The following is a 13,972-nucleotide window of genomic DNA, read 5'->3' as shown; positions in this document are numbered from 1 at the left end:
TCTTATTTTCCTTTCAATATTGAAAGGATTTGTGGTGAAAGTATTTTTTTTTCATTCCTGATCATCTGTGTTATCTCTTTTTATTTCTTGATTAGATTTGGTATAGGTTTATTAACTTCATTAATTTTTTCAGAGACTAATTATGACTCTACTAATTTACTCTGTCGTTTCTTCATTTACTCATACTTTGATTTCTACTCTTATTATTTGCTTTTTTCTACTTTGGATTCATTTTGTTCTCTTTATCAATCTTCTTAAGGTGGAAGCTTAGATAATTGACTTTATGGGTTTTTTTTTTTTTGCTTTTCTAGTATAGGTATTAAAAGCTATAAATTTTCATTAAAATATTGTTTAAATTGCATTTTACAAATTTTATTGTGTTGTGTTTGTATAACCAATTAAATATATTTCTAATTTCTTTTTTGATCTTTTATCTGCCCATGAATATTTTAGAAATGTGTCTTTTAACTTCAAAATATTTGGAGATTTTCTAAATATCCTACTGTTACTGATTTTAAACTTTATATTTTTGTGGTCACATAATATACTTTGTATGTTTATATTATTTGAAGTGTATTCAGAGTTATTTATGGCCCAGAATATGATTTATCTATACATTTATTTCATAGGCAATTGAACAAAATCTTTCTGAAATGTTTGGGTACAGTGCTCTGTAAACATCAAATTGTTTTAAAATCTGCATCCTTACTGACATTTTTGTGTACTCATTCTATAAATTACTGAGAGAGATGTTAAAGTCTCTAACTATTGCTGTGGATTTCCTTTATTTCTCCTTTTACTAATCTCATTTTCTGCTTCCTGTATTTTGTTGCTCCGTTATTAGGCGTATAGACCCTCATGATTGTTATCTTGATGAATTTAGCCTTCTATTGTAACAAGATGTCCCAATTATCTTCAATAATACTACGCTTTGTCTTGAAAACTACTTTCTGTATTATTGATATAGTCACATGTTTAGCATTTGTGTGGTATATGTTTTCTGTCCTTTTATTTTTTATCTCTTCTGCATCTTTAAAGTATCTTTCTTATAAATGGCTATAGTTGGGTCTTGTTTCTTTATACAGTCAGATAATCTCTGCCTTTAAAGTGGAGCAGTTTATTTACATTTAATATGATTATGAATATGATTGGGTTTAGTTCTACCATCTTGATATTGGTTTTCTATGTATCCCGTCTGTTTGTTTTTCCTCCCTCCTTTTCTGTATCCTTGTAGGTGAATTAAGTATTTTATTAGCTTTTTTTTTTTTTTTAGATGGAGTCTTTCTCTATCTCACAGGCTGGAGTGCAATGGTATGATCATGGCTTACTGCAGCCTTGACTGTCAGGGCTCAAGCGATCCTCCCACTCAGCCTCCTGAGTATTTGTAATCACAGGTGCTCCACCATGCCTGGCTAATTTTAAAATATATATTTTAAAAATATATATTTGTAGAGACAAGGTTTCACTATGTTGCCCAGGCTGGTCTCAAACTCCTGAGCTCAAGAAATTCTTTAGCCTCTGCCTCTGAAATTGTTGGCATTACAGGCATAAGCCACTGCACCTAGCAGCTTTTTAACTATACCTAATTTTGGTGTGAAATTTCTCTATAGATGATTCTGTGAATCATTTGTTTAGCAATGTGTGTTTTAAAATTATAGCTACTTCACGAACAAGGTAAGAACACTACAACAGTATCATTATATTTACCTCACTCCCCTCCTCTTGCTCCTGTTGTCATATGTTTTGTTGCTACATATGCTCCAAACTCTATAATTCATTATTATAATTGTTGTTTTAAACAATTAATGTTTTTTAAAAAAATTAATAACATGGCCATTTAATGTTTTAAATAGTTCCCATCTCTGCTAAAAGTCCCCATTTATTCACACATATTGTACTTCTTTTCCCCAGACTCTTTTAAAAAATTTATGCTTTTTAAAAATGGACAATTATCTTCTTTTGAGAATTGTCTATTCATGTCCTTAGCCCACTTTTTGATGAGATTGTTTTTTTTTTTCTTGCTAATTTGTTAGAATTTGTTGTAGATTCTGGATATTAGTCCTTTGTCAGATGTATAGATTGTGAATTTTCTCCCACTCTGTGGGTTGTCTGTGTACTCTGCTGACTGTTCTTTTGCCATGCAAAAACTCTTTAGTTTAATTAAGTCCCACTTATCTTTGTTTTTATTGCATTTGCTTCTGGGTTCTTGGTCGTGAAATCCTTGCCTAAGCCAACATCTAGAAGGGTTTTTCAGATGTTATCTTCTAGAATTTTTATAGTTTCAGGTCTTAGATTTAAGTCCTTGATCCATCTTGAGTTGAGTTTTATATAAGGTGAGAGATGAGGATCCAGTTTCATTCTCCTACATGTAGCTAGCCAGTTATCCCAGCACCTGTTATTGAATAGGGCATCCTTTCCCCATTTTATGTTTTTGTTTGCTTTGTGAAAGATCAGTCGGCTGTGAGCATTTGGGTTTATTTCTGAGTTCTCTATTCTGTTACATTGGGGTATGTGCCTATTTTTATACCAGTACCATGCTGTTTTGGTGACGATGGCCTTATAGTATAGTTTGAAATCAGGCAATGTGATGCCTCCAGATTTGTTTTTTGCTTAGCCTTGCTTTGGCTATGTGGGCTCTTTTTTGGTTCCATATGAATTTTAGGATTTTTTTTTTTCTATTTCTGTGAAGAATGATGTTATTTTGATGGGAATTGCATAGAATTTGTAGATTGCTCTTGGCAGTATGGCCATTTTCACAATATTGATTCCACCCATTCATGACCATGAGATGTATTTCTATTTGTGTCATCTATGATTTCTTTCAGCCTTGTTTTGTAATTTTCCTTGTAGAAGTCTTTCACCTTTTTGGTTAGGTATATTCCTAAGTATTTTATTTGCAGCTATTGTAAAAGTGCTTGAGTTCTTGATTTGATTCTCAGCTTGGTCACTGTCGGTGTATAGCAGAACTACTGATTTGTGTACATTAATGTTGTATCCTGAAACTTTGCTGAATTCACTTATCAGTTATAGGAGCTTTTTGGAGGAGTCTTTAGGGTTTTCTAGATGCACAATTATATCATCAGCAAACAGCAACAATTTGATTTCCTCTTTTCTTTCTCTTGTCTGGCTAGCACTTCCAGTACTATGTTGAATAGAAGTGGTGAGAGTGGGCATACTTGTCTTGTCCCAGTTCTCAGAGGGAATGCTTTAAACTTTTCCCCATTCAGTGTTGTGTTGGCTGTGGGTTTGTCATAGACGGCTTTTATTACCTTATGTCCCTTGTATGCCGATTTTGCTGAGGGTTTTAACCATAAGGGGATGCTGGATTTTGTCAAATGCTTTTTCTGTATCTGTTGAGATGATCATGTGATTTTTGCTTTTAATTGTGTTTATGTCGTGTATCACATTTATTGACTTGCATATGTTAAACCATCCCTGCATCCCTGCTATGAAACCCACTTGATTATGGTGGATTATCTTTTTGATATGTTGTTGGATTCGGTTAGCTAGTATTTTGTTAAGGATTTTTGCATCTATGTTCATCACGGATATTAGTCTGTAGTTTTCTGTTTTGTTAGAAGATACGCAAATGGCCAAGAAACATGTGAAAAAATGTTCAATATCACTAAAGATCAAGGAAATGCAAATCAAAACCACAATGTGATACCACCTTACTCCTACAAGAATGGCCATAATACAAAAATAAAAAAAAGATATCGGTGTGGATACTCAACCATAAAAACAAATGAATTAATGGCATTTGCAGCAACCTGGATGGGATTGGAGACTATTATTCTAAGTGAAATAACTTAGGCATGGAAAACCAAACATCGTATTTTCTCACTCATAAGTGGGAGCTAAGCTATGAGGATGCAAAGGCATACATAGTGGACTTTGGGGACTCAGAGGGAAGTGGTAGGAAGGGAGTGAGGGATAAAAGGCTACAAATTGGGTTCAGTGTATACTACTCAGGTGATGGGTGCACCAAAATCTCACAAATCACCACTAAAGAACTTATTCATGTAACCAAATACCACCACCTGTTTCCCAAAACCTATGGGAATAAAAAAATTTTAAAAAATAAAAATGGACAACTAAAAATGGTGTGTATATATACACACATACATATGGTGTACAGTATAATGTTTTGAAATATGTAAACATTGTAAAACGGCTAAATCAAGCTAATTAACATACCCTTTATTTCATATGCTTACCATATCTTATGGTGAAAACACTTAAAATCTACTTTCTTAACAATTTTCAAAAATATAGTACACTGTTATTAACTATAGTTACCATCTTGTACAATAGCTCTCAAACTTATTCCTCCTGCCTCACTAAAATTTTGTGTCTTTTGACTAACATCACATTAATCCCCCTAACTCTAACCAAAGCCTCTGTCACCACCATTCTACTATATTAATGAGTTTGACTTTTTTTAGATTCTTCATATGAGTGAATTCTTTAACATATTTAACATATGTTCGCCCACATTAAAGATTTTGTTGGCTGGGAGTGGTGGCTCACGCCTGTAATGCCCAGCACTTTTGGAGGCTGAGGTGGGCAGATCACCTGAGGTCAGAAGTTAGAGACCAGCCTGCCCAACATGGGGAAACCCCGCCTCTACTAAAAATACAAAAATTAGCTGAGTGTGGTGGCACATGCCTGTAGTCTCAGCTACTCAGGAGGCTGAGACGAGAAACTTGCTTGAACCTAGGAGGTGGAGGTTATAGTGAGATGAAATGCGCGCACTGTGTTCCAGCCTGGGTGACAGAGTAAGACTCTACCTCAAAAAAAAAAAAAAAAAAAAAAAAAAAAGAAAACGAAAAAAAGGTTATGTCCCTTTGATCAGACTGTTAGCATGAAAGACTGAAGCCAGGTGCCCGTGGCTCATGCCTGTAATCCTATCACTTTGGGAGGCCGAGGCAGGAGGATCACCTGAGGTCATGAATTCAAGACTAGCCTAGCCAACATGGTGAAACCTCATCTCTACTAAAAATACAAAAATTAGCTGGGCGTGGTGGCACATACCTGTAATCCCAGCTACCCGGGAGGCAGAGGCTGCAGTGAACTAAGATCCCGCCATTGCACTCCAGCCTGGGCAACAGAGCGAGACTGTCTCAAAACAAAAACAAAAACAAAAACAAAAACAAAAAAAAAGAGTCTGAGTCAATGAAAGGTTATATTTGAGCAGAGTTTGATCTAGTTTGATCCAGTTCACCACTGGCTTCGAATGTTTTGAGAATGGTATCAGGACTATCCTTTCATCAGGGCTTGGGATCTGAGCACTAGTGAGACTTAAAAAAACAAAAATCCTTTTGATGCTTTATAACTCTGTTACCAGCTTTCTGAACCATGGGAGGGTTTTCTTTCTTTCTGCTTTGCAGACAACTGCCAGGTTGGGTTTGGGGTCCTGCTACTGGGTTTTTGCAACTTGGGAGACCTCTCTCCACCCTTGGGGCCTGCTTTCACTCTTAGGAAGGCCACTGTGCTGCACTTACGTCCCGTAAGGGATTTTTCTCAGCTCTCCTTTCCTGTACCCAGCCTTTAGCAAACCGCTGTCTCTCACTTGGGGAAGGTCCTCTGTACCTCAAGATGATTTTCTCAGTTCTCCTGCCTTGACTTGAGCCTTTGGCCTATTGTCCCTTTGCACTTGAGGAAGGACTGTGAGAAAGCATTGGCATGTAGCAGGAGTAGACTGGCTCTGTTGCTAGGGCTTTTGGGGATTCTAATTGATTCCTTTCTTTCCTTCCTTTCTTCCTTCCTTTCTTTCCTTCCTTTTTTTCTTTTCTTTCCTTCCTTTCCCTCACTCCCTCCTTTCTTTCTGTCTTTCCTTCTGTCTTTCTTTCTCTTCTTTCTTTTTCTTAATTTTCTGATGAAGTCTTGCTCTATTGCCCAGGCTGGAGTGCAGTGGTGTAATCTCGACTCACTGCAACTTCCATCTCCTGGGTTCAAGCTATTCTCCTGCCTCAGCCTCCCCAGTAACTGGGACTACAGGTGCATGCCACCATGCCAGGCTAATTTTGTATTTTTAGTAGAGATGGGGTTTCGCCATCTCTAGGTGAAGGCTGGTCTCAAACTCCTGACCTGCAGTGATCCACCTGCCTTGGCCTCCCATAGTGCTGGGATTACAGACATGAGCCAGCACGCCTGGCCTTCACCTGTGGCTTTCTACATCCTAACCAGAAACAGAAGCCCCAGAGGTATTATTTTTAAGTTTATGGCAATTATTATTTTTATGTTTATGGCAATTTATTAGGTTGGTGCAAAAGTAATTGCAGTTTTTGCCACTTAAAAGTAATGGCAAAAACGCAATTACTTTTGCACCAACCTAATACTGGAGGAAAATGATACCTTGGTATTTTAATTTACATTCTTATTCTCTGGGAACCAAACATCTCAAATCTTTTTTTTGCTAGTTACAGTGCTTCTTTTGTGAGTGTATTTTGCCCATTGATATTTTAGAGTCCTAACTTTTTTCTGAGCAATACAGATTAGATCTTAAATATTAAACATAGTGCCTATTTGTTATGTTGGCAGAAACTTTTTCTGTTTGCTGTTTGGTTTTGTATTTTCCTTTTTTTTTTTTTGGTAGTCAAACCTATAGAACTTACCCTTTCTTTTTATGCCTTGCATTTTTCTAAACTTATAAATTTCCTTTTTTTTTTTTTTTTGAGACGGAGTCTTCCTCTGTCTCCCAGGCTGGAGTGCAGTGGCGCGATCTTGGCTCACTGCAACTTCTGCCTCCCGGGTTCAAGTAATTCTCCTGCCTCAGCCTCCTGAGTAGCTGGGACTACAGGCACGCGCCACATGCCCAACAATTTTTGTGTTTTTTGGTGGAGACGGGTTTACACCATGTTGTCCAGGCTGGTCTCAAACTATTGACCTCAAGTGATGTGCCCATCTCGGCCTCCCAGAGTGCTGGGATTACAGGCATGAGCCACTGCGCCTGGCCTAAAGTTCTTTTTCCTCTAAAGATTGGGAGAATATCTAATTCTACTTCTTTCTGAGATTTTGGTGTTGCGAATGAAAACATTTAACTTCCACCCAACTGGAATTTATGTCAGTGCATACATGAAGTGAGATTTTGAAATTACTGTTTCTTCAAATTGGTAGTTAATTGTCCTAACACCATTTATTGGGTAATCCTTTCCTTCCCTCATTGAGCTGTAATGAATCCTACATCTTTGTACATAATCAGGTCCATTTCAGTGCCATCTGTTCTATTACAGTGATCTCTGGTCCTGGACAGATACAGATGCATGTTTGAAACTGCAAAGCCACGGAGCTAAATGTGGACTTGACACAGCCTCCTCCGGGCCCAGCAGTCATTGTGAAAGCATCTTAAAGCAGTTATTTAACTTTTGTTTATTATTGATTCTATTATTTGATGGTTTAATTTATAAATCTCTCCTCCCCCAGTTAAAGTTCTTTGAGGGCTGTGATTGTCCTTGATGGTGTTAAACTCTTCCTGAGCCCCATCCTCCTGGAAAACAGCCATGGCTAAGAAGTCACCTATTTCCTTTGTGTTCTAGAAGTGGCTTACTGAAAAGAAGAAATATTCCCAATGTGGCATAGATAAGATTCATGGATAAACCCCCTCATTTACCTATGAATGACCCAGACACAGACCAGGGTCTAGTGTCAACATGATCAGCTGGACTATTGATTCCTACTGATAAATCTGAACAAAATACCCACTAACTTGTCTTGGTCAAACTTTAGTTATGCTTCTCTCCTTTCCCCACAGGCCACTGAATCTTGACCCAGAGAAATAGCCCCACTTCAGGATCCCTCCTGAAAATAGGGCAACAACAAAGAAAAAGTCTTTCTTCAACTGTCTGATAATGCCATCATACCCGTTCTTGTTTACTCCTCCTTGTAAAAGTTAAGCTTCCGCCAAGGTGGGTGGATCACACAGGGTCAGGAGTTCAAGACCAGCCTGGCCAATATAGTGAAACCCTATCTCTACTAAAAATAAAAATTACAAAAAGTTAGCCAGGCATGGTGGCATGTACCTGTAGAGTCCCAGCTACTGGAGAGGCTGAGGCAGGAGAATCGCTTGAACCTGGGAGGTGTAAGTTGCAGTGAGCTGAGATAGCGCCACTGCACTCCAGCCTGGGTAACAGAGTAAGACTTCATCTCAAAAAAAAAAAAAAAAAAAAAAAGTTAAGCCTCTTTCTGCCTGACGCTTTTAAGGTCAGACCATTCTCCCTGTGACCATAGTCTCCCTCCCTCTATTGTAAGAGTCTTTTCATTTCATGTTATTATTTACCACTTGAGAAAAGATAGTGTCTTCCTGCTCACCACTGTGTCTGTGTCCCCAGCATCTAAGCAATTCCTGGGAGAGAGTTAGTGATTCATAATGGCTCAATGAATGGTTCATGCTAGTGTTTTTAAAAATTATGTTGAAAAAAAAAATCAAATAGTTCAGAATGGTATGAAATAAAGTATAAAATCTCCCTTACCCTTAAGTTGTATTCTTTGGAAGTCACCACTATTCATATTTCTTTCATATCTTCTAAGAAGTTTTCTATGCTTCTGTGGAAAAAGATGTGTATATGTGTGTGTGTGTGTGTGTGTGTGTGTATTGCAGATGGAATTATTTACACTTAATATTCTTTAACTTTCTTTTACTTATCATAAGTATCCATCTATGTTGAATGATGCCTCTCTATCAGTATATATACAGTTAGCTCATTCTGCCTAACAACAGCAGAGCATTCCATTGTGTGGGTGTGCCGTAACTTATTTATTTTGTTCCAGGTTTTTGATATTATAAACAACACTGCTGTAAATATCCTATGTATACATTTTAATCCACCTGTGTAAATATGTGTACAAGGATACATTCCTATAGTAGAAACATTTAAGGATTTCACATTTTGGTAGATTATCAAATTATCTTTTAAAGAGAGTGCATCAAATTATACTTCTACCAAAAAATGAATGAGAACAAAATTTTCTCTAAATTCTGGTCATAATTGGATACTATTTTGTCTTTATTATAGAAGAAAAATGGAATGTAGCTACTAATATAGTTTACATTTCTTTAATTGTGTAAGATTGAGCATCTTGGTTATTGGTCAATATTTATTAGATTTTCTTCTTGTTGATTTTAAAGAGCTCTTTTTATATCAAATAAATTAGCTTGCCTGTCATATATATTGCAAATATGTTACTCGTTTGTCTTCTGATTTTTTAAATGTTATTTTTTGCCATTTTTTTTTGTATTTTTATATGGTAAATTCTATTAATCTTTTCTTGTATATCTTCTATATTACTTTCAATTCAATGTATTGGCAGAGCATACTTAAGGTCAACATTTATACATATTTAAGTTGTTTACATTTTTAAATTATTTTAAGTAATACTTGCAGATATGTATTTATATTCATTGTTCACTATTTCTTTTGGGCAAATTCCTAAGAGTATTAATTTGGAGTGAAAAGGTATGAAGGTTTTAAACATTTGATAGTTATTGCCAAATCAAGGTCACCAATTTTTATCCCTATCCGGGTCCACTTATCTACTAGATCAGTAGAAATACCTTTAAAAAAAAATTCCAGAAGAGTTAGATGCAGGAGCTGGAAAGGGATGGGGAGCAGGAATATGGGGAGCCCATGGCAGAAGGGGACTTTAAGAAGATTTATGGTAGCATTTTTATCACTTAGCTTTTACTCCTTCTGGCACAGTGTGCTGGAGGGGTTTATCTGATATTCTTGAAGCTTTGGAAGTTGGGGTGGGGATTAATTACAATCTTGCCTTATAGTTGGGTTTGTACACAACCATGGTGACTCTCATATCAGGCAGCAATGAGAGATCCTTTTTTCTCCATTTTCCTCCTCCATTTGAGCTCATGGTCAGTATATTTTATGTATTTCCTCTATAATTTCCCATAATCTTTCAAAACTAGATTGGAGCAAGGGACAAATTCTATCTACTTATGGATAATAAATTTGGAATAAATTGAATCTCCCTCTTTAAATACAAATAAAAGGAGACTTTACAAATCCTGCCTGTTGCTTCCAATTTAGCATGGATAAATTGCTTACTGTCTTGAATACTTATAGACAAGCATGAAGCTAGAATTTCTCTATTTTCAGAACTAAAATTAGTTTAGATACTTCAGTTAAAATGACAGGGAAGCTGACAATTCCTTTCTTTCTTTCTTTTTTTTTTTTTTTTGAGATGGAGTCTTGCTCTGTCACCCAGGCTGGAGTGCAGTGGCCGGATCTCAGCTCACTGCAAGCTCTGCCTCCCGGGTTCACGCCATTCTCCTGCCTCAGCCTCCCGAGTAGCTGGGACTACAGGCACCCGCCACCTCGCCCGGCTAGTTTTTTTATAATTTTTAGTAGAGACGGGGTTTCACCGTGTTAGCCAGGATGGTCTCGATCTCCTGACCTCGTGATCCGCCCGTCTCGGCCTCCCAAAGTTCTGGGATTACAGGCTTGAGCCACCGCGCCCGGCCGACAATTCCTTTCTATAAACTCCAAATGCTTACATGATCTTATACCCGGAAACTTATTTTAACTGATCAATCTTTTACATCCATGTCAAAGTGCATACTTCTGTTTCCACTCATGCCATCTTCTCAACAAGACTTTAAGTTCTTTGAAAGTATGCTTTGAGTGTGATTGATCATGGTATTCTCACAGTGTGGAGCATCTGCACCACTCAAATAGGTGCTAAATAAACATCTGCCAAATCACTAGGGGTAGCCACACATTCTTTCCTCTGAAAGTCTTAAACTATCTGTTTGCAGAACCTTATGATCCACATAAAAACATTCACTTTACAGGAACTTATTTGCAGAGTGGTGTACCAGAGGCCATGGACTTTTGTATTCAACTATTTGATATTAGTATAAAAACTGGAATTGGTGACTCCTCTACTTAGTACTGCGTGCCTTTAGGCAAGTTGCTTAACCTCTCTGATCCTCATCTATTAAATGGAGATGAAAATAATCCCTACTTCATATGACTGCTGCTCTCATATATGAAACAGTGCTTTAAGAATTATTAAAAACATTGCTCAAATATCACCCACTAGGGCCTAATTTTTGTGAACTTTTTTCATTCAGTTTAGATAGATGCTGCAGAATGAAGTCCAGGTTAGTTTTTTGTTTGGTTTGTTTTTAAGTTAAATAATCCCTCCCCTCCCCTCCCCTCCCCTGTTCCTTCCTTCCTTCTTTTCTTTTGTTTTTTGTTCTGTTCTGTTTTTCATTTTTCTGAGACAGGATCACTCTGTTGCCCAGGCTGGAATGCAGTGGTGTGATTAAGGATCATAGCAGCTTAGACCTGCTGGGCTCAAGTGATCCTTCTACCTCAGCCTCTCAAGTAGCTGGAACCACAGGCTCTCATGCCAATGTATCCAGTTAATTTAATTTTTTTTGTAGAGATGGTATGTTAGGGTTCTCTAGAGGGACAGAACTAATATGATAGATATATATACATCGGGGAGTTTATTAAGTATTAACTCACACAATTACAATGTCCCATAATAGGTGGTCTGCAAACTGAGGAGAAAGAGAACCAGTCTGAGTCCCTGAACTGAAGAACTTGTAGTCCAATATTTGAGGAGAAGGAAGCATCCAGCATGGGAGAAAGATGTAGGCTGGGAGGCTAGGCCAGTCTAGCCTTTTCACATTTTTCTGCCTGCTTTATATTCGCTGGCAGCTGATTAGATGGTGCCCACTGACTCAGATTTTTTTGCCTGCTTTCCTCATATTTCGCTGGCTTGGCAGCTGAGACTCAGATATTAATTTCCTTTGGCAACACCCTCACAGACACACCCTGGATCAATACTTTGCATCCTTCAATCCAATCAAGCTGACACTCAGTATTAACCATCACAGATGAGGTCTCCCTGTGTGTCCCAAGCTGGTCTCAAATTCCTGGGCTCAAGCAATTCTTCCACCTTGGCCTCCCAAAGTACTGGGATTACAGGCATAAGGCACCATGCCTGGCCAATAATTCCTTTAAAAAAATTCTTCTGAAGTCTAAAAATTAACCGTCATGGCATCTGGAATATTATTTTCATGGTTAGTAAATTGAATACAGTTAGCTGTGTTCCTCTTGCCATTTCTCTGATGACCATTAAAGAAAATCTGTTTCCTGCTTTCTGTTTGCTCCAAGTCCTTTTAAAACAATATTCAGGGGAGAAATGTGGAAGGCCCTGCTCTGCAGGGATCCTCAGGGCTGCTCCCCAGAGCTGTCTGAGCCAATGGCATAAATTAACCACAGAGCCAAGTAGAAGGGAGGCTGAATAACTCAAAGGATCTTTGCAGTCTCTAAGTACCACACTTCTTTGTCCAGGTAAGAGCAATATTCCATGCGCCCAGTAGCTTTGAGCTTATAAATTGCACTGGGCAATGACTCCCTGGATATGGATGGACCAGGTAGAAGCAAACATAGTGGGAACTGCATATGGCCCAGGTACTTGGGGACAGGGAGGGATGAGAAAAGGACCTACTGTGACTGGGGCAGAAGAGTTCTGATTCTCTTTTATCCACACGTTCATGTTTTCAACAACTGTTTATTTCTTCCAGGCACTGCAGTTATACCTGAGAACAAAACAGAAGTTTTTGCCCTCCTAGAATTTACCTTTGAATGCAGGAGGATAAAAGATGTTGGGATGGGACTAGGATGTGTGGTTAGGGAAGACTCCCTGCCCAGCTCACCTTTATGGGCAGACCTAAAGGGGTAACAGTCCCAGCTGGGAGGAGAGCTAGGCAGAAGGTGATAGAAAAAGAAATCCTTTAGAAAATGCATAGAATTAACTGGATACACCTTAAGCTTCATATATGAAAACTACCATAAAAAAAAAAAGGCTAAAAAGCCTAGAGTTTTTTTTTTTTTTGCAAAATAGAAGATAAAGAATTAATGTATTTAATATAGACAGAGTTCTCACAAACCAAGAAAAAAAGATAAATCTTCCATTAGAAAACTGGGCAGATAACTTAGTAGACAACTTGCAAAAGATGAAATGCAAATGGAAAACAAGTCTCTTTTGTAATATAATTTTTCACCCCAACATCAATCAAAGAAACCCAACAAAAGAAATTTAAAATAAAATCACTCTTTATTTCCCTGCCAAATGTTTTGGAGTTATTTCCTGTTCTCTCCCAGTCCCCTCCAAGTCAAATGCCATGCAGAATGTGGGGATCTGTGTTGCTGCAAGTTTTCTGCCCATGCTTGTTGGAAATCACCCTCAGTTGGGCCCCCTCTTGACATTGATCACCCAGCTTCTAAACTGAACGACTTGACTCACAGTGTCAGGTATGCGTGCGTGGGTTCTGTCATGGGACTATCCTCTCAGCTTAAGTGGCCCTTCTCACACCCTAGTTCTTTATTGGAGAATTTATTCTAACTCTCCTTTGGGTTAAGAGATTGGTGAATGAATACAAAATTACAGCTAGATAGGAGGAATGAGTTCTGCTGTTCTGCAGTATTGCAGGGTGAATACAGTTAACTATAATTTATTGTATATGTCCAAAAAGCTAGAAGAGAGGATTTTGAATGTTCACAACACAAAAGAAGAATGTTTGAGGTGATGGATATGCTAATTACCCTAATTTGATCATTATACATTGTATACATGTATCAAAATATCACTCTGTACTCCATATATATGTACAATTATGTGTCAATTAAAAATAAAATACAAAACAAAAAAAAAAAAAACAAAACCAAGACCAAAAACACTTAGTTAAAATAATTACGGTGCAGCCAATTTGTGGACCATAACAAAACTTCAAAGAAATATGGGATAATATACATGACTTGAGGAAAAGTTCATAATATGAAGAGACAAAAATGAGGAACTTATGCCGTACATTTCATAGAACACCAACTATTAAATCCATCCATTTCCCTCCTTCCCTTCCTCCTTCCTTCCCTCCTTCCCTTCCTCCTTCCTTCCCTCCTTCCCTTCCTCCTTCCCTCCCTCCCTCCCTCCCTCCCCTCCC

General features: G+C 37.8%; 2 protein-coding genes across 2 annotated transcripts in view; one reads left to right on the top strand and one right to left on the bottom strand.

The window, feature by feature from the left end:
* PODXL (podocalyxin like) overlaps positions 1 to 13,972 on the bottom strand; it is a 1,065,326-nt gene that overhangs the window by 509,881 nt on the left and 541,473 nt on the right. The gene's annotated exons all lie outside the window — the stretch shown is intronic.
* LOC126950803 (basic proline-rich protein-like) overlaps positions 13,821 to 13,972 on the top strand; it is a gene marked incomplete at its 3' end in the record, with an annotated part of 538,772 nt that continues 538,620 nt past the window's right edge. Inside the window, exon 1 of the mRNA XM_050784805.1 lies at positions 13,821 to 13,836. Coding sequence (XP_050640762.1) covers positions 13,821 to 13,836 — 16 coding nt within the window. The remainder of the gene's footprint in view (positions 13,837 to 13,972) is intronic.

The sequence above is a fragment of the Macaca thibetana genome, chromosome 3 (assembly GCF_024542745.1).
Source record: "Macaca thibetana thibetana isolate TM-01 chromosome 3, ASM2454274v1, whole genome shotgun sequence".
Classification (NCBI taxonomy): Eukaryota; Metazoa; Chordata; class Mammalia; order Primates; family Cercopithecidae; genus Macaca; species Macaca thibetana.
Note: the sequence above shows the minus strand (reverse complement) of the source record. Positions and strands in the feature narration are given on the sequence as shown.